Source organism: Pithys albifrons, chromosome 1 (genome assembly GCF_047495875.1).
Source record: "Pithys albifrons albifrons isolate INPA30051 chromosome 1, PitAlb_v1, whole genome shotgun sequence".
Taxonomy (NCBI): Eukaryota; Metazoa; Chordata; class Aves; order Passeriformes; family Thamnophilidae; genus Pithys; species Pithys albifrons.
In genome coordinates this window covers 7,652,070-7,678,532 of record NC_092458.1, presented here as the reverse complement: position 1 = coordinate 7,678,532, position 26,463 = coordinate 7,652,070, and the positions used below count along the sequence as shown (strand labels likewise).

General features: G+C 40.4%; 1 protein-coding gene across 9 annotated transcripts in view; it reads right to left on the bottom strand.

Moving 5' to 3' along the window:
* SH3KBP1 (SH3 domain containing kinase binding protein 1) overlaps window positions 1-26,463 on the bottom strand; it is a 227,750-nt gene that overhangs the window by 103,424 nt on the left and 97,863 nt on the right. For 8 of the 9 annotated variants that reach the window (XM_071553835.1, XM_071553921.1, XM_071554103.1 and 5 more), the window contains one exon: window positions 9,294-9,400. In XM_071553835.1, the coding sequence (XP_071409936.1) occupies window positions 9,294-9,400 (107 nt within the window). Of the gene's footprint in view, window positions 1-9,293; window positions 9,401-25,209; window positions 25,329-26,463 lie in introns of those variants that run through there. The other variant, XM_071554533.1, reaches the window with a different exon arrangement.

Below are 26,463 nucleotides of genomic sequence, written 5' to 3'. Positions count from 1 at the left end.
AGCCAGAATATCTCTTTTTTTTTTTCACAAGTGAAAACAAGGAAGATGCATGAACCCATCTGTAAATGTCTGCAGTGCTGACAGCACTCAGGAGCATGGATGAACATTAAATGAAAGGATAAAGGAACTAGAGAGCACACAATGTCTCTACATTTCAATTTTTATGGCTGTCCATTCAATCACTAAATTTTCTGTGCACACTGTATGACTATTCAAGACCACCTTAGTAGATGTGATTTGCAAATTCTGAGTTTGAATTCCCTAAGTAAGCAAACGTGAAAGATAAATACCTACAAAGAGCTACTCAGAGAATCTAAATTAGGTATCTTAATATAAATAATGTGAATATTCCTGCCTTGCTGGAGAACTCTGTCTGTGTGAATTAGGACATCGTGACACCTTCCCCATCAAAATCTGAAACTATGTATTTTAAAAATTAAGAATATTGCCTCTTCATTTATGTGCTAATGTAAGAAATCTATGGAGAACAAAGAACAGTACTAATGCATATTTGACTCCAGATTTACAGAGGTCCTGAAATACCTAATAATGATGGTGTCAGAAGGAGGAGGGACACCACCTAGCCAAATCCCAAGAGAAAATACCACTTTAAAATTACAAACTCCCTCCTGTATAACCCATTTAGGATTGAATGGTGGTGTCAGGCAGTGAAATGACAGCCATTAGAAACCAGATGCCTTTAGGTTATAATGGCCAGCAAGCAATTACTTATTATATGCATCAGCTAAACACACTCATGATAGATAAGTATTTTTCATCTGTCAGACACTGTCCTTTCACCAAAAAAAAATGACAGGGGAGGACAGTGTCAATCTGTGACACATCAATCTCCAGTGAGGTCTGACACACCTTCCTGCCTGCCCTGCCCCCCACAATGATGAAAACAGAACATTAATTTCATAGGCTGTTCACATTTATTGCTAAAAAAACAACCACACATTTTAAAGGAAATTAGTTAATTATTTTAGAAAAAAGTCTGTTTCCTGTCACTTATCTGTGAAAAACTGGAGTTCTTAGAAAACAAGTCTCTTAATACAGCCAAATATTTCCCCCCAAAACAGAGGAATGAATGCATTTTTTTCAACTTAGTTACACACACAATTTTACTACAAAAAACCCTACATTTCTGGTTCTCTTGAGCTGAATTTTTGTGCTTAATTTGCAAGGAGTTCAGATCAGGCTTTCATTTAATCTCAGTACCTGTCCACAACAAAATTTGCCCCCCCTCCAATAAATTGGTAATATTGGTGAGCTCCATCACAGCTCTGGGAATTATCTTGGTCTTGTTATTAATTTGCTGTTAATTTGGAAGATATAATATATATGTATCACTCAATTGCTTCAGTGAGGGGGAGGTTTATCACATTATAATTTCAAAGTCTCTAAAAAGTAATATTTCCTTTCTCTTATCCAGACTAATAAAAGGCAATAGGGAAAACAAACTGCATGACACACAACATTTAGTAGACTCTACAAATTATCTCTCTAAATACAATATGATAAAAATATTATATATCTATAAAAATATGATATATTGTTATATAGAAAATATACAATATGGCCAAGACTCTTTGAGCAATAAAATAGTTCAGGTTTCTAATGCAGTATTCCCAGATGGCTACACTGATTAGAGGTAAACATTAAACCATAACTGCATTAGCCAACTGACCCAAAGATTAATCAGAGGATTTACACAGTTCTTAAGATCCCTGCTTTGCAAGATGCTGAGATTACTTGACCACAAATATAATTGTTTCATCTTTTCCTCAAGTAATTTTCACCTGCTTACATCTTCCAGGGTAGCAGGTCACAGTTTTCTCACAGTTAACATTAGCACTCTCCATGTGGCACGTTGCTGTACGGATCCCTATGGATGTGCATGGAAGTGTACATACACACAAAGATCTTTAGACAGGTAAATCAAAACTGGAGGTGAATAAACACACATTAGCTTATTGTAAGTTTTCTGCTGACTGGAAAACTAATTGTCTAATAATACCTGCATTCAATAATACTACAAATTCAGAAAAAAATCTACGGCAAACCCCAGAGTTTTTTCCCTTAAAAACACAGAATCATGTTAACAAGAAATCAGAGGTTCAGGTCAGATGCCTCTGAGGTTCAGGTGCCTCCCAAAGATTTATTAGGAAATTTTCATCAAAAGCATCTAAAACTTCAAGTATTTTTGAACACTATTGCTACCTGCTACATACCTTTAAGCCTCAAAACACAGAAGCTAGAGATAAATCCATGCAATAGAAAACACTAACATACCTCCAGGATTTAGTTATCCTGAACTAGGGCAGTCACTACCATATGGTTTGAAAAGTTGCAGTAATTCACAGCCAGTAAAACCTTACAAATGAAAATCCATTATTCATGGGGGTAATCCGTGTCTGGAGGCACGAGCTCAATAAAATTTGTTGCCGTGCTGTTATAACAAAGTGCTTTCAGATTTATACATCCAGGTCGTGATTTATGCCCAACATTCACGTGCTGAACCACACAACCTACAAAGAGAAGGATTTCATTCAGCAGGCCATGTCCCTGTGCTGGCAGAGAAGGTCTACCATTCATGATCTACACGCCAACTGCCCTGAAAATAAAGGGGTTTTTAAGTTAGAGGAAGGATCTTTCCAAACTGCCAAATGCAAGCGGATGTAGCCAGAGATATTTTTCAGGTGTGTTTTCCGTGTGTTTTATCTGTTCCCTGCCTTTGGAGAACCATGGCACATCCTCATCCTGCCAAGCCCCCAGGCTGCCAGCACTGCTGTCACACCACATTTTGAACAGCAACAACACACAGGAAAGTGACTGAAGATACTTCATTACTCCATATATTTAGGAGGTAACAACAAATTGTACTCTTCTGCAACTCAGTCAACACCGTGTGTGGGGCAGGGACAGATAAAATGTGCAGTCTGACACTGGAAGTGATTGATGAGACACAAATGAGCCATGTCCCCAGAGAATAGTTCATTACCTCTAGAGAAATTTATCCCATTAAGAACCTTGGCCTTTGGGATTTAATCTATATAATAATTATGCAACATTCAAACATCTTTTAGTATCATTGGGCTTTGGGTTTTTTTAATTTTCAGTGAAGAAAGAATATTTCTGCTTTGGTTGTCATTGCATTACTCAACCAGTAGAGCCTATTTTTAATGTATATGAGGGGTTTGTAAACTATAAAACAAATACAGATGAAAATAATTCAAAATATGCTATTTTACTTTGTTAGAAAGTGAGTGTTTAATCAAATTGTGAGATCCCATTACAGAAAAACAATTCAGACTAGAAAGACAGTAAGAGGTTGTAATTGTTAATTTTTCCTACAAGTAATAATATAAATAAGAAATACTAAGTGAAGTACTCAAAATAGATACAATGGAAATGGACAGACAGAAAATAACAGAGAATTATATGAATGAAACATTCAGGCACACAAACATGAAGAAGTCCTTTTAATGGTATACAGATGCTAGGACATTAAGCTGCTTAGAAGGCAACAAAAATTGATTGAAATCAGAATAGATCCATGTTTAAATTTAAAAGAAAAATTAGGAGAGCAATTCAAGCCTTCAGGCAAACATACAAACATAATAGTTCTACTTCAGACCATGAATACAGTTTTATCCTGTAACTGTAAAGCAACCAAAGAAAACAAAGTCTCTTTAGTAGGTCAGTAGGACTACAAGATTAAAATAATCCAAAAGCGAGGACATGTTACATTTTACATTCTTTAGGTTTTCTCTTCACTGCCAATACAACCTGCAACATCCTCTTCAAAGAAAGAAAGGTCAGAGGGAGCATCAGCCTGACCTGCAGTGCAGCAAACCTCGCTGCTGCAAGCCTAGAAGCATCCTCTCTTGAGAGAACTGGGATCCATCCCTGGAATTCCAGGATGGGATAACCAAAACCAGCAGGAAATGCTGAGGCAAACTCCCAGAATATCCAGGACTGGTTTGCTGCTTGCTTACACCTTGATATATAATTAATAGGCTAAAGTTCTTAAAATTATGAAAATGTTGAGCTCTTTGGAATCATTGACCTAAAGTGTATTTCCAATAAATTCCAGCATTGGCCCATTCCACAAGATTTTCCACAGTCTGCAGCTTTGTCTCTTGTGGTGACAGACAGCTCACAGCTCAGCTAGGGCAGATGAAGGAGGCTCTGAGTCAGGAAAGCTTTCAGATGGACAAAAGTCTCCCTGGATCGTAACAGAGTCAGTCTGGGCTGTAAAAACTAAACACACAGTCCCAGGAACAAAAGCAATGCCAGAGGCAAGCAACAGGAAGCAGAGAAGCCCAAGGTCAACAAATTTTCTTTTGCTTTGAGAGAACTAGAGCACGGAAAGCAAAGGAAAAAAACTCCCTTAGTTTATGAATTCTAATGGGAAATCTTGAGCTCAAAGGACAAAAGCAATCATATGTTGAAAGGAAATTAAAAACATAGATTCCCAAGAGGCAAAATAAATCACATTCACTGCCAATGGGAAAATAAACTTTGGAAACAAGACCTCAACAGAAGATGGTGTCTACAGTGCCACTTGATGGCTCATTCTGGGAGTGCATTCAGAGAGAGCTGTACCCATGGGGTACCAACCACGCCTGGGCATTCTGCTACAGCACACCTGGAAACTGCTTGGTAACTCAGGTGCAGAAGGTAAGAATTAAAAACTGCACAAGTAACTTATATTAGGGAATATTTTCAGCTTCAGAGTTCTTTATTTTACAATGTCAAAATGCACTTGGGGAATTTTTGTTTGTTTGTTTTTGTCATTTGGGGGTTTGTTAGGTTTTTTAACATCCTCTTCTAAACAAGAAACTGAGGACAGTGACAGCAATGACAGCAAACTGGGATGGCCCTATATAGACTCAGTGGTATTTGCACCCTTATTTAATAAAAAGGGCCTCCTATGGCAGGAACTAACCAAATAAGAAGCAGTCATAGAAGTCCTTGTGAACAACCTGTTAGAAGAGGATCCAGAAAAACACTACCACAGCATTCCAGAGAAAAGTAACTGAGGGATGTGAAACCCCAGCATTCATTCCCAGCTGTTTTCTCCCATATTATACAGTTCTGTATTTGTGGCACAGACCAACCCCTCTCTACAGTTAAATATTCATTCCCCTTTCAACTCTATAGCTGCCAAAATAAGTCACGCTAAGAAAAGTCCAGCTCAATTCCCAGTTTATCCTGTTCTTGGATGTGGGTTGCACCACTTTATCTCATAATAAGAACCAAAAAAAAAAGTACCCACCAATCTTCCCCACGGAAGCAACCAATTTGTAAAAATTCACTCTGCATTTTTATAATTTCAAATGAGCTACTGATAGGATTTGATCACATAATATATGGCAATGTTACCTAAAAGTCAAAGAATAAGTGCAGTGGTATTACAGAATGTCTCAGTCAAACACTTGTGAGCTTAACTCCATGCACTACACACTGCCAAAAGCTGATTTCTCAGCAGGATGAGGCCAAAAGCCACATAGCAGCACAATGACAGACTAATCCCAAATGGAAGCAGGCTCAGCACTGTTGAATGACATGCCAAATGGCCTCACTCTGATGATACAGGTTAATTATCTGGCATCCCATTAAAATCTAAGGGTGAAACATAATTGGAATTCAGATATCTGCAGTTAATAAGACAATTAGTTACAGTTGTATTTTGGGACAACTGTAATTAGAGTTATAGCTAATGAGGTAGGAAAATGACAAGCAAAAAGCCATCATTCACATAATAAACGTGAATGTAAACAATGACAAAAATGGTTCTCTTGTTAGTTATAAATGTACTTTTAATTTAAGTCTGTTAATGACTCTCATGGGTATCAGTGCCTCTGCAGTTATGGAAACCTCTGTTTTAACAACAAGCATTTTATCTACTGTGTTGAATGTTTGATCTTAATATAATTAATTTCTAACCATGTAGGACAAATAGGAAGGAACTATGAATTCTGTACATATACAGCCTCCAAGGACATCCATCTGGCAACAAGCCTTGTCTCTCAAAATTCACACTTGCTGTTGTTCCAATCCACTGTACAACACCAAAGCACTTCTGTCACAAGAGGAATTTCCAATTTTATCTACCACTACTGCAGACATAAAAACCCTTTCAAAAGTACCTTATCCAATCTGATGGCATGAAGAAGGAGGCTCTGGGTAGCTTTAGATGCTACTACACCTCCACACTCAAGCAGAGGCGGGAGAAGGACGGACATCCTCATGCTCAGCACATCACCATGTGGTGTCAGTATAACCTGCTTTCTCTGGGAGTCTGGGGAAACACACCTGGACACCCATGGAGTCAACTTGTATTCCTTCTGTCAGCCCTGTGCTGGGGGCAGCGACCTTGAACAGGTCTGAGGAGGAGCAGAACACGTTTCTTTAGGGTTGAAGCCCAATTAGCTTTTCTTTGCAATAGCAAAAGTTTAATGAATTGTCAACCACAAGCGACATTTTAACACATTTTTTTGCTCAATATCCACATAAAGATACATAGAGAGTATTTTGACCTTAACAATACCAGGTTCAGTTTGTGGTAAGTCAGTTAAGAACCAATTCATTTTCAACTAAACAGAAATCCACAAAGATTTGAAAATATTAATCTAAGTCAATTTAAACTAATTAACTGATGCAACTTTCTTAGGAGGAGACAATAAAATATGATCTGTGGGAATCTGAGACCTTCTACACAAGAATAAAAACACAGGGTGATGGAATGGAGCAACTGGAAATAGAAAGTAAATTGCCATTAATATTCCAGTTTCACACTGAACTGCTGTAAAAAATGCTGAAGATGCCATCCAGGTTTTAATTTTGAGTAATGACAAACAAAACTGGTATTTTACAAGAATTGTTGCCTATGTGTGAGGGCTTTTTGCTGTTGTTTTGGGATTTTTTTGTACAATAACACAGCATGATTTTGGACCTTGCAAAAAACCCCCCCAAAAAAACCAAAACTCAATTCTTGCAACTGAGGAAGCCTCATTTTTAATGTCTAATTACATAAACACTGTGAATCATATTTCAATGACTCTTTATGCAGCATAACCTGAAAGCAGAAGGGTAAACAGTGAAATCAGCACGTTGGCTGGTGCAACTTCTTGCATCAAAGTTCCTGTTTCAAAATAAAGATTCTGCCCTACTTTTTCGAGGAATTAACATGACCATGATAAGAGCAGAAGAGGAAGTAGTAACCACAAGTATTCAACATCAGCTGCTTGGTACTAATCATGGTGGAGAATAAAGGTCCCACAATATCCCTTCCTGAGGCACTGAGAATTCTTTCTCCAGATTCCTGTTTTCCCTATTCCACCAGCTGATTCTTATTTTCCCTCTTCCACCAGCTGATCCAGTTTCACCCAGCAGAGGCAGCCAATGCTCTGAATTGCCTGAATGCACCAGGTGAAGCCTGAAGCTGCCCTTCTGTTTGAGCAGCTGACAGAACAGGGTATTTCACAAGGTCACAGTGGGCACAGCCCCACCTGTGTCAGCTGAGCTTCAGCATTTACTGATGGCCAACAGCTCAAGCCATCCATGAGCAATCCTGTTCCACACTGCAGGAAAACTAATTCCATCATGACATTATATGTACCAATCCAAAAAGCAGCCCTAGACAATAAATTTTCTTACACCTTAAAATAAGAAAGTTGACAATGTTTTCTTCAACAATAGCAACTTAGGGTACAAATTTAAGACTAGAAGTCTGTAATCAGCAATCCAAGTGGGTTTCAAAAATGTGCCCTTAACTTTAAGTACACAGATGGGAGAACGTGGAATGTTTCACTCTTACTATTTCAATTTTAACGCAAACATTTTTCAGTCTCACTTGGATATAAATAAATCTGCTATTTATAATTATGTTGTTCAAATTTATACAAGGGATGCATTTCTTAGGAGAAGCCAAGTGTCTCATCTAAATTATTTAATTATTCAGAAATTATTTATTCATTAGGTAGGGTTAATTTGCTGGCTGGATACTGGGAAAGGGTTTTATAACACCAATTTACTCTTGAAAGACACAGACTTGGAGGTTTTAAGTAATATTTGTGTGGCCATGTGAGGTCAAATGTACTTCAAATTGCCCAACGAAAACAGCTCATACGATGCCTTGAAAATCATTATCACATCAGGTTTACATTGTATTCAAAATATGCTCTTAAATATCTTAGAACCTTGAATTCCCCCATCACAAAGCTGCTTCCAGACAGAATAAGGTTAGTCAAGTGGCACATCATGTCTGATTCCAGGAATGATGTGCAGAGCTGGTGTGCACAGCTAGGTTAAAGCAAAGCCAGTGATCACTAAGCTTCTTACATTCAGAAGTGAGAATTTAATCTGTCCTAAGAAATGCTGGATGTCATGTAGATTGTAATAGAATTCATATTCTCTGAAACACACCTTGTATTGGCTACTCGAGCAGGCTACGGTCTGAGATATTTTTAAAGCTAAGTAAACAAAGAATAAATGAGTCTGAATGTGTTCTAGTTAAAGAATTCATGTTATCATTTTGACTTTCCTCGTGCTATTAAACTCAAGGAGATACTTGTAAAATCTCTAATGGAACACTGAGGGTTTGGGGAGCGAACAGCATTCCTTGATCCTGCAACCAGATTCACTCACACAAAGACAATTTCTGTATCTCCGTCTAAGCTTTCATAATTTGTTTCCAGCCCTTCTAAGGGATGTGCATTCATTTTCCACATCCAGTTCCACCTTCAAAATAAGTGCATCTTGAGTCTCAAATGTATTGCTGGTGTGTTTGTTTGTTTGTTTGTTTGTTTGTTTGAACTGCTTGGACTAAAATGAAATTCTTAAATTTTTCTGGCAATGATGACAAAAGGTGAACTCCAGTGGAGAGTCCAGTAAATTTCTTACATGTGTTTAACTTTGCAAAGGTAATTTTCCCTGTGGCTGGCTTAGTAAAACTGTGAAAAGCTTCTTCTGTTATAACCTTTAGTTCTTCAGAAACATGAACTCAAGAGCTCTGTAGTACAAACTTAGAGCTCTTTCCCTGAACAGAATTCTGAAGCATCAACTGATGGAATAAAACCAGAAGAGCTACGGAGAAAAATGTCACAAAATCTGTAAGAAAACAACAACATCCCGTCACCCCCAGCAGTAACCCACACCAGGCCAGTGTACCAGAGAAAGAAAATGTCTGCTTTATGTCCTAAAACACACAGTATTGAAGAGCTCAGCATGCACCAGAGATGCCAGTCCTTCATGTGTGTATGTTCAATTAAAGATGTGCTCACCTCTCCCACAACTTCAATGATGTCGCCAACTTTTAATTCCAGTTCATCTTCATTTTGAGGCATGTAACTGAAAGCCACCTGGCATCTTCTTCTTCTGTTTCTCTCTCCTGATGGAAATGAAGGAAACAGGGAAATTGTAAAATGAAAACTAAATTCCATGCCAAACAGGAGCCAGGGGAAATTATGAAAGATGAAATATGGTTCTTTGAACACCATTATGAGAATCTGAATGTTTGCAATGCTTAGTCTCTCTGCTTAGAATTAACTTACAAAAAGAGGGTGGAGAAAAGATTTCTGGTGCATATTAGTTCTTTACACTATTTCTATAATTCAATGCAATTAATAAATGAAAATAAATTGTGGAGATTTTTTCCTTTCCATACTATTATTCAAGAGCCAAAATTTAACTAACTGTGCTTCCTACTGACAGGATGGACAGACTTTACCCAAAGGATCTTTCCAAGTGTATTTCCCACAATTTCTCTTCTAGGGTAATGCTCTATACACATGGTGTAGTCAAATCCAGAAATTGGAGGGATAGGGAAGGGATCCAAAGCCTTGTGGCTTTTGGTCATAAGGAAATAAGCTCTCAGCTGTATCTTTTTGTCCACAAACCTTTCACAGCTGTACAAATGTCTTACCAATTTTTATACATTTTTTTTTCATAGAATCATTTAGGTTGGAAAAGACCTTTAAGATTGTTGAGTCCCACTGTTAACACAGCTGTGCCAAGTCCATCCCTAAACCATATCCCTAAATTCCACGTGTATGTCTTTTAAATACGTCCAGGGAATATGACTCCACCACTTTCCTAGGCAACCTGTTTCAATGCTTGTCAACCCTAACTGTGAAGAAATTTTTCCTAATATCCAAGCTAAGCCTCCCCTGGCACAACTTGAGGCTATTTCCTCTCATCCTATTGCTTGTTACCTGGGAGAAGAGACCGATCCCCATCTGGATACAAACTCCCTTCAGGTGGTTCTGAGAGCATCCAGGTCCCCCCTCAATCCCCTTTAAACAACCCCAGATCTTTCATATGTGTTCATATGGCTTTTGCTCCAGACCCTTCACCAACTCTGTTGCCCTTCTCTGGACAGGATCCAGCACCTCAATGTCTTGTAGTGAGGAGCCCAAAACTGAACACAGGATTTGAGGTGTGGCCTCACCAGTGTTGAGTACAACCATTAGCCTTGGGTGGATCCCAGCTGGTCCCACAGACTTGTGTGTGTTTAAGTGGTGCAGCAGGTCACTGGCCCTTTTCCCTTGGATTACAGGAGCTTCACTGTGGTCCCCATCCCCATCTTCCAACTCTGAGGGACGGGTACATGAAGTACAACTGGGCTTTCTATTTAAGACTGAGACAAAGAAGACATGAAGTAGCTGCCTTTTCTTCATCCTTTGTCATTGTTTCCCCCCATATCCAACAAAGGATGGAGAATCTCCTTAGTCCTTTTTTTGCTAATGCATTTACAGAAACATTTTTATTGTTTTTTACAGCAGTGGATAGATTGAATTCTAGTTGGATTTTGCTCCTTCTGATTTTCTCCCTGCATAACCTCATGACATCCTTGCAGTCCTCTCAGGTATCCTGTCTCTCCTTCCAAGAGTCACAAACTCTCATTTTTTTCCCCTGAGTTCCAGCCAAAGCTCTCTGTTCAGTCAGGCCAGTCGTTTTCCCCGCTGGCTCATCTTTTAGCACATGGGGATGGTCTGGTCCTGCACCATTAACATTTCCCTCTTGAAGAAGAATGTTCAGTCTTTCTGATCTCATTTGTCCATCAAGACTGCCTTCCAAGAGACTCTGTCAACAGTCCCCTAAACAGGCCAAAGTCTGCCCTTCAGAAGGTGACAGTTCTGCTGAACCCTCTCCTCCAAAAATTGAATGCTTTTATTATTTTGTGATCACTTTGCCCAAGACACCCTCGCACCAACCCTTTTCTGTTCACATAAAACAGATCCAGAGGGGCACCTTCCCTAATTGACTCTCCCACCAGCTATATCAGGAGCTCATTTTCCACACACTTCCTGGAACCTCCTGGACTTTTCCCTCTCTGCTGTGTTGTATTTCCAGCAGACATATGGTAAGTTGAAGTCCCTGATGAGAATAAGGGCCAGTGATTATGAGACTTCTCCTAGCTCCTTATGGAATATTTTGTTTGCCTCTTCATCCTGGTTGGGGGTGGTCCATAACAGACTCCCATGAGGATATTTGCCTGTTGGCCTTCCTCTTGACTCTTACCCATAAACACTTAAGCCTATTGTCACCATCATTAAGCTCTAGACAATCAAAACATTCCCTAATGTAACACAGATACCCCACTGCCTCTCCTTGCCTATCCCTTCTGAAGGGTTTAAAGTCATCCCCTGCAGCACTTTGGGTGTGAGAGTCATCCCCCCATGTTTCTGATGGCAGCTGTGTCACCGTTTTCCTGCTGTGCAAGGGCTTCCAGCCTCTCCTGTTGGATGCCCTCACTGCAAGAGCTGGTGTGGATGTACTTTAATTGTGCTATGGATCCTAACAACTTTTTGAGAGGAGAGCCCTAAATCCTATAGGACTGTTCTCAGGTGCTTCTGTGGTTTCTAATATGACAGTAACCCTTGCCTTGTGTCTGTGCTGCACGGCTCTTCATCCCCCCCACCACCAACAGCAGGCCAAAGGACCTCGCCTGCACACTATCCCTCAAACTTATCTCTAGTGATCCTGATTTTATCCTTTTCTGTGCTCATATGTAGTTTAAAGCTCTTCCAATGCTCCCTGCTAACTCCTGTGCAAAGGTTCCTTTCCCCCTTTGAGACAGGTGCACCCTGCCTGTTGCCAGCAGACCTGCTGTCGTGTAAACTGAGACAGGGGGGAACACTCAAAATTCTGTGGGTGACACGAGGCTGGGAGTCCCCTAATGATCTGTTGGCTCCTGTGTCATCTTCTTCCCTTCTTATTCCCTGTGATTGGAAGAACAGACAAGCAGTTGTCCCAAGACCTTAAAGAATCAACCTCCTGATTGCCCTCCGACTTCCAGCTGCAACTTTATTGCTCCCTACCTGAAAAAGCAATAATGGATAATAATCTGATGGCTGTACCAGGGCAGGAACTTTTCTTTACACACCTCCAACCCAGGTCCCAGGGAGGCTGCAGAGCCCCACACCTCCTGTGCCAAGGCACCTGTGGAGGTGGAGCATTCACAGAGGAGAGCACCTGCTGGTCCACAGAAGAACTTCCATAATACACACATACAGATATGTATGTATGTAGATGTGTGTATACACAGGTATGTGTATGGTGCATATTTATGCACTAATATTACAGAAAATGGAAGGAAAATCATTGCCATTTGGTTACTGTGGTTAAGACAGGCTGAGTTTTCAAACTGGAAATGATGTTACCAGCCATCTTTCTCCTCCAGCTTGGATGTCCAGGCTTCCATGAGAAGCTGGTGTTTGGATTCATCTTTGGATGCACAATTGAAGAGTTTTGAATAAGAGTAAGACTCCTTACTTGATTGTTGTACCATCACAGTTTTCAGAGAGATGAGTGAAAATACTCTGTTCCAATATCTGCCAGATCTGTTGGCTTACAAGTAATTATAGTAGTATGAGATGAGAGAACTTCCCTAAATTAAGTTGCTGAAGTTGGCTGCTTAGCCTTTGTTAGCTGAAGGATAACTTTCTGATGTGAATCATGTCTAAGCTGGAGAAAAATTATTCAAAACACAGGATTCCCTGACTATTCTCTCTTCTCTAGAAGCTGTGCAATGTATAAACCATGCTGCTTTGTATAACTTCTATACATGTATCCACACAAACATATACACACACACTCTACACAAGTAAATGTACTTTCTCTCATGCTATTTCTCTTAACTGTTAACTCAATACACACCAAAATGGGTTGGGTAAACACTTTCCAAGTATTGCTTTAATCTGAAATTAAATTTCAGAAATAGATCTTATGGTGAGTCTATTTTTTGTTCTGCAACATTTCTTGATAATCCTGCTCTAGGGCAAACAGTGATAAAAAAGTTACAGATTTTTTTTTTCTAATCTATTAATTGAAACTTGAAAAAGGAGGGAAAGGGAATCCACTGATTTTGGCTTTTTGACAATATTTTTCACATCCACTGCAATCCTGCATGAGTGGCAGCTTTTTGAATGTTAAAATTATTATCTTAATGCAGTGTAACAGAACTCAGTCAAATTGGCTATTTTTCCACCTACAAATGACTGCTCATTCTTCACCATCTAAACCAAAATGGCCCTAAACTGTCAACTTTACACAGCTGCATTCAAAATAAATATAATAAACACCTTCCATACTGAATGCTTCTCTCACTGGGCAAGAGAAGCTGGCTGTTTTCCCTAAAAATAACATTCCAACTATGATTTCTAATATCAAGTAGCAACTGATGTGCTGATGTTGCCTGATATGAAAGGTGGCAGTTGCCATCCTATTAAATAATAAATATTGTTGACTCTTTGAATATTTTTGACATTGCTAAGAGAGTAAGAAATAAACACAATTCTGGACGTGAATAATACAACTGTATGAATCTTTTCCCCTCTCAGTCCATGAAGTTATTTTATTACTGCACAGAACACCTAGTGAAAGTCTGCATTTATCTCCATTAGTTTCATGGTTGTCTCACTGCTCTCCCTCTCCTTCTGAATCTTTCTCTAAGGAAATACCCAAGTGAGAAGGAGCAAGCCAGCAAGAGACATAAATTCTATGTACCAATTAGTTCCTCTCTGTGATCTAATGCAAGCCAAGAGATCCAGCAGTGAATACCTTTGGTTTTAAGGAGAAGGTGTTGATGGATCTCTCCATGCTAATGCTTGGTGCACTTAGGAAGAACACAAGTTCTGTGAAGAGCTCTTCAGCCAAGAGGATTCCTTGCTCTTCAGCAAGGAATATTTGGTTTTACTTACACTAAAGCAATTTGGATAATACAGTAGTATGAGTTTTCTAAAGAAACAGATCTGATAGGGAAAGAAGTCAGAGTAACCCAGACACATGTATATAAAAACTGTAAGTAAAGCTTACAGTAAAGGAAAGCTCTGGTTCTGCAAATGCAATATTCACACTCCACACCACTGATTTTTTTGGTCTGTTTCTTAACTAGCACAAAGTCTCCAGAGACAGCACTGTCAGGAACCAGAAGACACACTGGCACAACTAACAAGCAGTTTAGATAATACCACTGAAGTCTTGGTCTTCTCTCACCATTTCCCCCTTTGCTAATATTGCCACTTATTGCAGAATATTATTATAATCTGTGTGTTAATTACTAGGTATCTGAGTTCTACTGGCACATGCATGTAAAGTTAATTTCAAACTATATACAGCAGCAATGCTGCAGTGAAGACTGAAGTTATTTTCTAATCTAATCCATTTCTTTTTTACTGTAAATTGATGAGGAAAATGTTTTGTAGGAGGAGGTTTTGGTGCATTTTTCTTCACACTTAAGCATGAACTGAGTTACTTTCAAGGAAAAAGTTACTGTGTGGTGCAAATGCAGGTAGTAAAGTGAGCACTAAAATCAGAAAAGGTGTGCTGCAAAGTCCTCACTGTGTTTTGAAAGGCTTAAAAGAAGTGAAAAAAAGAAAGGATGACTGAACTCTTACTGGCCTACGTATAGTAACTTGTATCAAGTAAGTTGCTGCAAGCAGCACCACACTGGACTGGGCTGGTGGCAGTTCCAGGCTTTGTCGTCTCCTGTAACTGCAGCACAACATCAGAAATGTTCTCAAGGCAAAACACCTATGAGCTGTACGTTGGCAACTTACCAAGCTATGCCGTATTCAGAACAGCTACCTATTATACAGGAAAATACGTCACTCACCCTTGTAAATAAACTACAGTGGCTCCTGTTTACATCATTATAATCAAATACACCAAATGAAAAAGACCATGTTTGTGCAGGCAGTCCTTAACCCAGGCAGCTGCAGAGCATTTGCTGTGTCTGTATGAGGGGTGTAACTCACACAGCACTGTAAAACACTTTGCATCTGAAGCAAAGGCTCAGGACCTGGGCTGGGCCACAGAGAATGCCTCACTCTGCCCTGCTCCTTCTAAGGGCTGTGTCGCAGGCACCGAACTCTTACAGTGTCTGCAGGTCTGGCAAAGGAGAAGAGAAAATGCACCTTGTCTGCTCTGAGAGAGGTGTCATTGTGGCCTTAAGAGCAATGCTGACTCCTCCTTATCTGCAGCTGTTGGCTGCCAGCTCCTGCTCACCCACCTGAGGCTCCCTCCCCTCTCCCCTGAGAGCTGAGCCACTTCTCCAGTCATTCCCTGAAGATTCACTCACAGCAAAACTCGGTAGCTCAGCAGCATAAACACAGGCTTTGCTAAACCATCTCCTTTTAGTCTTTATCCTAAAATTCACCTGTCTCACTACAGGTGTACCTGAGCTGAATGACTAAAGCTGAGCCCATCACTCAGGAGTGGAGAGAACCCCAGCCCTACATCCAGAGGGTTTTAGTGTCACTGTAAAACAGAGAACTGAAACACATCAGATGAATGACTCTCCAAAGGTGCCTTTTTCTACTGGTGTAGCTATAAAAGACCATAACACCTGACTTTAAAAGGTCTAAAGTTAGGTTCAATGGAAAAAAGGAATGAATTTGTATTTAGAAATTTGAAACAAACAAAAAAATAAGCATTTCAGGGCACAAATCTAATTTTTTCAAAATGGCATTTGATCAGATTCCAAAAGTGGTGCAGTTGCCTCTGACAGCAGGAGACCACAAGGAGATTTTCTCCAGTTGTACACATGCAAGAAAGAGCATTATATCTGTACATTTATGCACTCCTCTTTCATTACCAATGTAGATAAAAAAAGAGGCAATGACAACACACTGGCATTCAGCGCTTATCTTTGTAAGGGGCACTAAAAGCTGATGCAACACCACACAACAATCCCACTGGCACTTACACGTTACCATCAGACCCAGGAAAGGTCACACACTGACAACTTCTAATTCAATGAAAAGTGTGGCAGCAGCAGAACAGATAGGAAGTAAACTATTTAAAAGTTAACTGAAATTTTCAAATCCAAACTAATTATTTTTTTAACTTAGAACCTCTGTCATGAAACAGATGTTCATATAAATGTGTGCATGTGTGAGTGAGTTACATGGTGGTTTCTGTAGAGACTACTTTTCTCTGATGCCAATGTCATTGTACCCTGTGCTGTCAGTGAAAGCCACGTGGTTGGTTAACTTCAACAGAAGGTCTGTCAGTTCTACAGACTAATCCACTTTTTACCCATCACAAGAGAACAAGTAGAGTAATCCATTTTGTAACACAGTACAACTATTCTACAAAGTCAAAAAACTATTCAATAAAATCCTTCAGAGAACAGAACTACGGATCAATTGTCTGTTCCTCTTCCTGCTGACTAATGGTACACCTAAATGGCTGACAACCCCTTCAAAAACTTGGCCCCACTGCTCAGTGATTGGATCTGGTTTATATCATGTTTATCATTTATACCTGTATCAACATCTTTGCAGCTCCAATAAACAACCCAAGCCAACTGATCCTGGATTCACTCTATTACTGTTTTTTAATACAGGAGCATTGCTATGGTAATTGCATGGGTTAGGATGGGGTCTAAGTAAAGGTTTGAAGCATGAGGAGTGTGAAGACATTTCTCCCACAACTAAAAAATTTCAAACACACTAAAGCACATAACAGCTCCTTCAGACCCATGGACTTTCTTCTACTATGGACTTCCTGGGCAGGCTCAGGTGAACCACTAAAGGAAAATGAGATCCATTGGGACACCCTTCAAGGAGATGCAGAGTGACTGAACTCAGTGAAATCATTCAGAAAAGCAGCCCCTTTCAGGCAAGTCTATTGGGAGGAAAATGACAAGTTGGAGGAAAAGTTCCCTGCCTTGTATTTCAGATTTTCCTGCACACGGCATCGTCTGCCCATCAGCCTCCAGCTGCACTTCCCATTCTTCCAGCTTTCAAAGCTATATCTGTAGCTGGGGGGAAGTGGCTCAGTGCAGTGTCTCCTGGCTAGACAAGCTGGGCTGTGATATGATTCAGCTAGAAACCAGTTCTAAATTTAATGTGCAAAAAGACAAAAGGCAACTACTGCATAACTAAGAGATGATGTATATGGATCTAGGGTGCATGTTACTGATTGTAATGGTACTGATGGAGATCTGGTACAGCTGTTTTGGACAGCCAGCCTGAAGGGTTACTGCATCACCTTTTTGTTGTCATAAATCATTGAATTGTGTGTATCAAAATGCACATGTTAAGAAAAAAGCTGGTACAACACACTTACTCCTGAGAAAAATTCTTCTTAAAACCACTACACTCAGAGAAAAATGCCTAAGAGCAAACAGATAATTAGCATTTAAAATGTTACTTTTAAAATTGCTTTAAGTGTACTGAAGATAGTGTTACAAGACTTCAGACAAAGTCTTGGTCATACTCAATTCTAATGTGGATTCTCTTACTGTCTTCCACAACACAAGGACTCCATCCTCTCATGTCCCCCCCTCCAAGAAGAAATAAAATTCTGATGTTAAAAGGTACCAGAACTGTCATGTACCAATTTCCAACTCTCTCATCACCCACAAGCTGTTAAAAGGTGAATGGTTTTGGATGGATGACAAAAAAGGCCTGCTGAGCTCTCTTCCTCATCTAGCAGAAAACAAAAGTAAGCTGGGTGGGAAAGAGGGAACAGAGAAATATGTATTGGGGGTCAATGTGTGTTTGTGGGAGGTTTTGTTTTGTTTGGGTTTTTTGATCTGGTTTGAATCTGTGACATTATTATATTAGAGAAGAGAAATATGAACTGCAAGGAGAGGTGAGATGGACTATCTGAACTGCAAGGAGAGGTGAGATGGACTATCTGAGATGCTTCCAGTACTCTATCAAAAGGGTTATGTCAAGCTGCTGCGTATTTCTACAAGCAGTTCAAGTGGGGCGTGCCCTGCTTTGACACGTGCAGCTGAATCACAGACTGCAGGACTCCATTAAGCACAATTAAGCCACAATGGAGTACGGCATCACTGCTAGTAATGCATTACTCGGAGTGTGTTCATGTTCTGTTACTGAGGAGTGTTTTCTCTTGCTAGACTCCACAGCAACACTTCCAAGTTTCAGCCATCTGGCTGCTGCTCTGAATTGTGTGGCCAAGATTTGTCTGTGAGGAACCTGAAAGCCTAGAAGACACCTTTTTTTTAGCACCATCACATTTTAACACATAGGCACTGTCAGAAAAACAGCAAACTTTGTATTAGTCAATTAATTAATTCTTTTGTTTAAACATGCAGCGATATTCAGGCCTTTTATTGTGTATGAGTCTTTTGCATAAGAGCATTAATTAACTGAAGCAACTTACAGCAACAAGGTAGTACCAGTGGTCAAATGCTTTTAGGAGAAAAGCATAAATTAACTGAGAAGTGGAACACTTGCATATGTCACAGCTGGAGCCAGTGACAGAACAGCAATACTAGTGAGGCTGAGATCATTACTTAAGCCTAACCCGAAGAAGAAAGAAACACTAGAAAAGTAACTGTAAATAATCTCAAAAGACACTTCCAGAGTTTAAACCATACACCACCAGAATTTTTTTCTTTCTGAACCTGAAAGTTCTAAATTGCACATAAACCAAGTAGAAACTTCATCAAGAATACAGCAAATTAGACAAAGCAAGTCCAAACTCTAAGAGAAACCCTTGGACTTGCCACAGAGGCTGCATATTTTATACTCTTTTAGAGGGAAAGTGTAAAGAACATTTTTAAACTACACATTAACCACATGCAGAACTGCAAATGTGCATGTTCATCAAAGCTGCTAGTTCCACTACCTGTTACTTTTAAACTTTATTGTGTAAATTACTGGTGAAACGCTCCACCACAAGACAAAAACTGGAACTTGCTGACAGGGTGTTTCAAATGGCTTTTAAAGCTCTACTTTAAAAGCAGTTACACAATCCTGGTAAAGACTGGACAAGCACACTTAGCTTCCCACCTGTTTACAAGATGCAAAAGTATTTCACAGCAGCAAGAGTTCCTTTTACAACAGCTTTTCCCAAAGGACACATTCTCCTGCCTCTTTGTAGCAATAGCAATTTGTTGCTCTGTCTGCTGCCTTTCACAAGCAGGACATTCCAAGGAACAGCAAATGTCTCTGCCCTTAGTGCAATGATGAGCAAGCTAAGGGATATTTCAACAGGGTGGCCTGCCCTGCTCATCTAACCTTGGGAATTCCTTCACTGCCACATGCACCAAATCCCACTGCCTGGGACTGGGGTTTCCTACCATCCCTCATGTGGTGAGCACCTGCTGACATCACGAGACCCATTACCCAACACAAGATCTTGCACTTGTCCCTACATTTTGTTTCTTTGCTCATATTCAGAAGGCATCTTGCAAGGAGGAGTCTGTTACACTGCCTGGTGTACAATCTATAGGAAACCACTGTAAAAGGAGCTTTAAGGAAAACTGCAGGCAACAGATACCTGTAGTAATAAATTAACATTTCTAAAGAACAAGAAAGGATGTACCAACTTGAAATACTCTTTCTTAGGTGACAGATCAAGGTTCAAAATGCAAGAACAGAAACACAACAAGATTTGCAAATGGGCCAAAAAGACTCTCCATTGTCATTGCATACATCTCCTGTTATCATGGGATAATCCCAAAATATTACTCTCTAAGTTAGGTTTTGAGATAGTGGTCAACTACTTGGCACTTTGATGCTTTTTGGTATCGATCTCTGGAAAAAACCATTTGAATAAATCAAAACCAAATATGAGTTACCATTGCATCTTTCCCACTTCTCTTACGTTCCATCACATAATTCACACGGCTTAAATTGCCTACGCACCGCAGCACTTCACATTTACTTTACGTACAGTAAATGAAAGCAAATAGCTCTAATTGGTGAAGCCACTGTGCATATTCAGTTTATGTTGTGTTCTCCTCTCTATAAATAAAGGCATTTAGATTAAAACACATGGATTCCTACACAGTAATCTCCAAAAGTATTTTTATACTAGCAGCTTGCTGCCTTGAAGCTGGCTTCTGCCAACTTAACTAAAAAACAAAATCCACAAACAGCATTAAAAACTGTTTAATTAAAAACAATTGTGCTACTTCATTTGTTGATACCAGAGTATCCGTGCTTTTTGACAGGTTTTCAAACTCTGTAATGACATTTAAAGGTCCTACTTTGACCTCTGCTAGATCAGAGTTCAATAAGCCTTTCTTACCAGGGAAAAAACCCCACCATTGTCAACATTTATTTTCACTCCAACAGGTAGAAACATATATTAAATAAATGCCTCAAGAAACGTTAAAAAGATGCTAAAAACAGAGCAACCAATTTTCTGCTTGCTGCACTCATGAGAGCTATTACACAATGAACACATGCAGTAAATCAACACTTAACAAAAACCCAAACTCACTTTTCTACTGGGTGCTCAGAACGTCAGTCAGCTTTTGAACCTAGAATCTTATTTTCCTCTATACAATTTATACATTCATTTTGTCATAAAAGGCAATACAATTACAAAAAATATTAATATAAGCACAAAGCAGACACTTCACTTTCTGGGTCAGCAGTGCTCCTAAAATCTAGGAAATGACATTTCATTTGCCTTGAATCCCAAGCCCAGACAAAGCCTAAACTCTATGAAGCTAATGCTGGGATTGCAGGAGATGCCCTGGTAAACTGGGAAATGACTCACCCACTCTGGTGTTAAGGCTCTGACTCTGCAACACACACCCTGAGACAAGCAGTCACTCGGGCAAAAGCACTCAGGCATGTGTCTCCCATGGCAATTAAGCCAAGCCATTTCAAACCCTTGGAGAGAACAGATCTTTGGCAGGGCCCCTCACTGGGCTGCTGACAGACACCAGCTCAGCGTGTGAGGTTATACAAGCGCCTGTCCTTCAGCTCTGGGAAAAGGGAAATACAATGGCAAGCCCCTCAATTGCACTCCTCCTGTTAAGATCTGTTATTATTTCTCAGCTACCATCAGGAAAATGCTATAACCCAAAATAACCTGTCGTCTTAATGGGCATGTTATGCTATACTTTGGTGTTTGAGGGTTGCACAAGAGCACAGGAATACATGTTCAGAAGACTAATAAATAAATATGACAAATTGAAATAAATCAATTATTCTTGCTGGCCCTCTAACACCCCAGGCACCATTAGCTCTAGGATGGCATATCTCAGTACTGAAAGTGAAAATTAACATACACTGTTCCACAGCTTCTTCAAAAATGAACATTGCCACAGCATCCACACAGAATAATATTTCTGTACAAATATTTCTGTATCAGGCAGATCAGATGTGTGCCATTATCCTCCAAAGCTGAGCAACAAATGGGAAAAAAGAAACAAACCAAAAGGCTGTTTTGGCAAGTCATCAGCAAAAGTCACATCATGCAAGGATGGAGAAAAAAAAGCACCTGTCCATCTAGACAGCTCGGCAGCATCTTTAGCTTTTGGTCTTGAGAAGCTCTGAATACCACAGAAATTTTCACATATTTTCTTAGTCATTCTCACCAGTTAAACAAGCCCCTGTGACATTTATAAGCATTCATTTTTACTAAATTAAACTGATGAAATATTAAGATGGCTCATGGTAAGAAGGCTGACAGCAAGTTAAGTTTTTTAATATAGTATCATTTCCAAAAGATGTCACACACAAATCCTGTTCTTATGGTCTTCTTCCTTTTACTTTATTCAAAAGATCCTAACACACTCAAAAAAACTGTAGTTTATCATGAGGGTATTTAATAAAAATGTCAAAAGGTATAATGTTAATTTCTGTCATTACTGCCTTGCAGCTTTAGTTCTCATGGAAAGGAGGCTTTACACCTGAAAACCCTCTGCTACTAAGCATAGTCAGAGGTTTATAGCCCTGAGTGTAAGGGATTTGCTTGACTGCAATCATTAATGCTGACCCAGCAACATGGTCAAGCATAAATGGAAAACCAAAAGCATGCAGCATCTTTCATCCTCAAGAAAAGAGGCTGGTCCAAAGCAGCACAATAACTGGCCCATATGTGCTCAACCCACATACTCACAACTATACAACACTCTGCTTCCCCAGGTTTTTTCTCACTGCACCCTTAATTATTCGGTTTCCTTGACTGACCAGAAAAGCCCCTTAAATCCTGCAGAGATTCATTTTTGTCTTTACAATAATGAAATAAAGCAATTTAAAACAAGGAAGCTTGGATGTGTTTTGCAGATACACTCTGAGGGCAGAAAATTATCGGACTGAGACCGAGTGTATCAATCATGCTGCTTAAAAATGTCAATACAAGAAAACATTCTCCTGTTACTTCTCCATAACTAAAAGGAATCATTATTAAGTATGAAAAAATACATGTACACAATTTTTCATAATATACCCCTCCTGCCTTATTACCTACAAGACCTACAACAACTAAGTAATTTTCCAGTAACGTATTCCCAGTTCTGTACTCCTATATGTATTCCATATATAGACTGGGATAGTAGGATAACACAGTCATAGGTCTAACCCTTTATTCCAGCTGCATGGATGGTCACAGATACACACAACCAGTCTACAATTCCATTCCATCAGTCTGAAAGAGCACACAAAAATGCTTCTCATTTAAGCACTACACACTCATAAGCTTTTCTAAAAAACATGACTTTAAAGACTTTCATATCTATTACAGAAAACGCAATAGTGAACCTTTATAATTGCTCAATCAGTCACTGGAAGCATGGCTGTGCCTCAGTATGGTATCCACACTTGTTTGGAGAGGCCCAAGTACATCCTCCAGTGCCACCACACACCTCTTCAAATGCTGAAGCTACAATACTAGAAGTTGTCTTACTCAAGGGAGCTTCTTGACAAAAGTAGGCAGGGAGACAGGAGAGCCCCTGACCACACAAGCGACTGAAACAAGCCAGGGAACACGTCTGTCCGTGATTGCTCACAGGGAACACGTCTGTCCGTGATTGCTCACAGGGAACACAAATGTCCGTGAGTGCTCACAGGGAACACGTCTGTCCGTGAGTGCTCACAGGGAACACAAATGTCCGTGAGTGCTCACAGGGAACACGTCTGTCCGTGAGTGCTCACAGGGAACACATCTGTCTGTGATTGCTCACAGGGAACACAAATGTCCGTGAGTGCTCACAGGGAACACGTCTGTCCATGAGTGCTCACAGGGAACACGTCTGTCCATGAGTGCTCACAGGGAACACGTCTGTCCCTGAGTGCTCACAGGGAACATGGCTGTCTGTGATTGCTCACAGGGAACACGGCTGGCCCTGCAGTGCTCCCAGGGAACACGGCTGTCCCTGAGTGCTCACAGGGAACACGGCTGTCCCTGAGTGCTCCCAGGGAACACATCTGTCTGTGACTGCTCACAGGGAACACGGGTGGCCCTTCAGTGTTCACAGGGAACACGGCTGTCCGTGAGTGCTCACAGGGAACACGGCTGTCCGTGAGTGCTCACAGGGAGCACGTCTGTCCGTGAGTGCTCACAGGGAACACGGCTGTCCGTGAGTGCTCACAGGGAACATGTCTGTCTGTGATTGCTCCCAGGGAACACAAATGTCCGTGAGTGCTCACAGGGAACACGGCTGGCCCTGCAGTGCTCCCAGGGAACACGGCTGTCCCTCAGTGCTCACAGGGAACACGGCTGTCCATGAGTGCTCCCAGGGAACACGTCTGTCCCTCAGTGCTCACAGGGAACACGGCTGTCCGTAACTGCTCACAGGGAACATGTCTGGCCCTGCAGTGTTCACAGGGAACACGGCTGTCCGTGAGTGCTCACAGGGAACACGGCTGTCCCTCAGTGCTCTCAGGGAACACGGCTGTCCCTGAATGCTCACAGGGAACACGGCTGTCCCTGAGTGCTCCCAGGGAACACGGCTGTCCGTCAGTGCTCACAGGGAACATGGCTGTCCGTCAGTGCTCACAGGGAACACGTCTGGCCCTGCAGTGTTCACAGGGAACACGGCTGTCCCTCAGTGCTCCCAGGGAACACGGCTGTCCGGGAGTCTCGCGGTACTGTGGGTTTAACACTTATTGAAGCCCTTTCATCATGTGCTGTTCCTCACTATGCCAGGTACAAATATCCCCAAAAATCTTGCTTTAAATGCAGCTTTTTCTGATTGCTCTGTGATGCTGCCTGGGGAAGGAGAATAAGTGAAGTGTGTAGCTCCATACGCAGCATGACCAAGGAATTTCAACCGGCTTTTCCCAGCCACCTCCTGGTCCTGCCTCGTGTTCACCCATGTTCCCACAGCACAGCTGCAGCCACAGGCAACTTCCACTTCCAGGCTAGTGCTCATGTTTAACCTCAGGGCTAGTATGTTATGAATAGCAGCAGCATGTTTGCTTACAGAGCTACTATGAGCTACACTGTACCCTGATAGTCATCTGTAAATATTAAACCATCTACCAATATCAGTCTAAGTATCTCCACAAAAAAGCAGCACCAGGGAACTAATACGACTCCTGGCTGTTCTCATAAAGTGGGAGCTGCTTGCACTGTTGACATTCAGAGAGAAAGGAAATGCAGGGATATAGAAAGCTTTATTTAAGAATAGAAGAAATCTCTAGCAACACCTAAGATGAAAAAATAACAAAAGCAAACCTAGGACTCCAGATAAAATTTTAAATCAAGCATGTCACAAAAGATACTTGATATCTCTTGATAGCTTTATGCTGCAAAGAATATTGATATAAATCTATGTAAAGTTTTCCCTAATTCTCTATCTTTTTTGCCTGTGAAGATAGATGGTGAGGCATGCAAAACATCTGATAGCTTAGTTGCCTTTAAGGTAAATAATACTGTTTTATTTACAGAAATACCTCTGTAAGTAACTTATTTCTTAAGTCAGTCTTTTTTTTTAGTTAATTACATGTCTTTTTCTGCTCTTAGATCACTTACCTTGTTTTATTATTTTGTTCCCAGATGTTCAGTATCTTACAACTCACTAAGAGAACCGAAGGAGCAATTTTAACAACCTTTTCTAAAGACAGAGAAGAAAACAGTCCACTAAGGTAGGCTGATGACTCTGTAGCAATAGGCAAAAGCAAACACAGCACTGTTTCCTCTCCCTTTTCAACAGCTGACGTTTAACCCAAGTTGGGATGACAACAAACTTGATGACCATTTGGCCTTCACTTTGAGGGCAAACATGCCCCTGCAAATCAATTTTCAATGGATATGTGTGCATGCAGAAGATCTCTGAACTCCACACAGCATAGTGGACACAGCCAAATTTGTATGTTGGCAACAGAGGAGGACAGAGGCACAGAGTGTCTAACTGAAGCTCCAGTCCCGAACACAGCACTTCGTGGTGACACGTCTGCTCTCAGACAAACAGCGACTGTGCACATGTGGCCCCTTGGTACTTTTACAGCACAGAGTATTGACAGCTGCTTCTCAACTGTCAGTCCTTCAGTTTTCACTTCAGTTAGCACAGAGATCCACATGAATGATAAAATATTCACCAATGTATCTCACCTTTTTCTTAAAGTCAGAGTGAATAAATAACCCCTTTCTGAGTCAGAAGAATTACTCCACATCTTATTCAGTTTCTGGTATTTTAAAAGCAGCACGTTTTCAATGTAGAAACCCACAAAGAATACACTGTTACGTTTGTTCTGGGGTTTAAAACTTTTGTTGTAACAAGTCTCAGTATTCTGAAAGTATTCTTTGGCATCTTCAATACAGATCTGAGTGGTGGGACTTTGAGACCCCTGAACTGATTAGCATATTACAGCAAAAACCTCCCCTAGTGAATAGTGACTGCAGAGAAATGGCCTCCTACTGAATCTGAAAATACAGGCTACTCTGAATTAACCTTGAAAGATTTCTTACTGTTAAAGACAAGTGTCCTCTGAAAATCATTCTCACCAATGATCACAAAGTTCTGTGAAAAGACTTTGGTATTTCTCATAAAGCACAACAGACAATCTGTCTTCACATTTCCCCAGGCCCAGCTGACTTGCCTATAACCAGAGGCTGGGTCACAATGAACAAAACAGACTACAGTTCAAATACAGAAGAACCACTTCTCCCTGAAAGCCTCATTGAACCAAAATGTTTGTGAGCAAAGTCATTCCTTAATATAAGAGCTTTTCTAGATTTTTAGATCCAGGAGTTTGATAAAATATGAGAAGCAAAATATTTAGACTA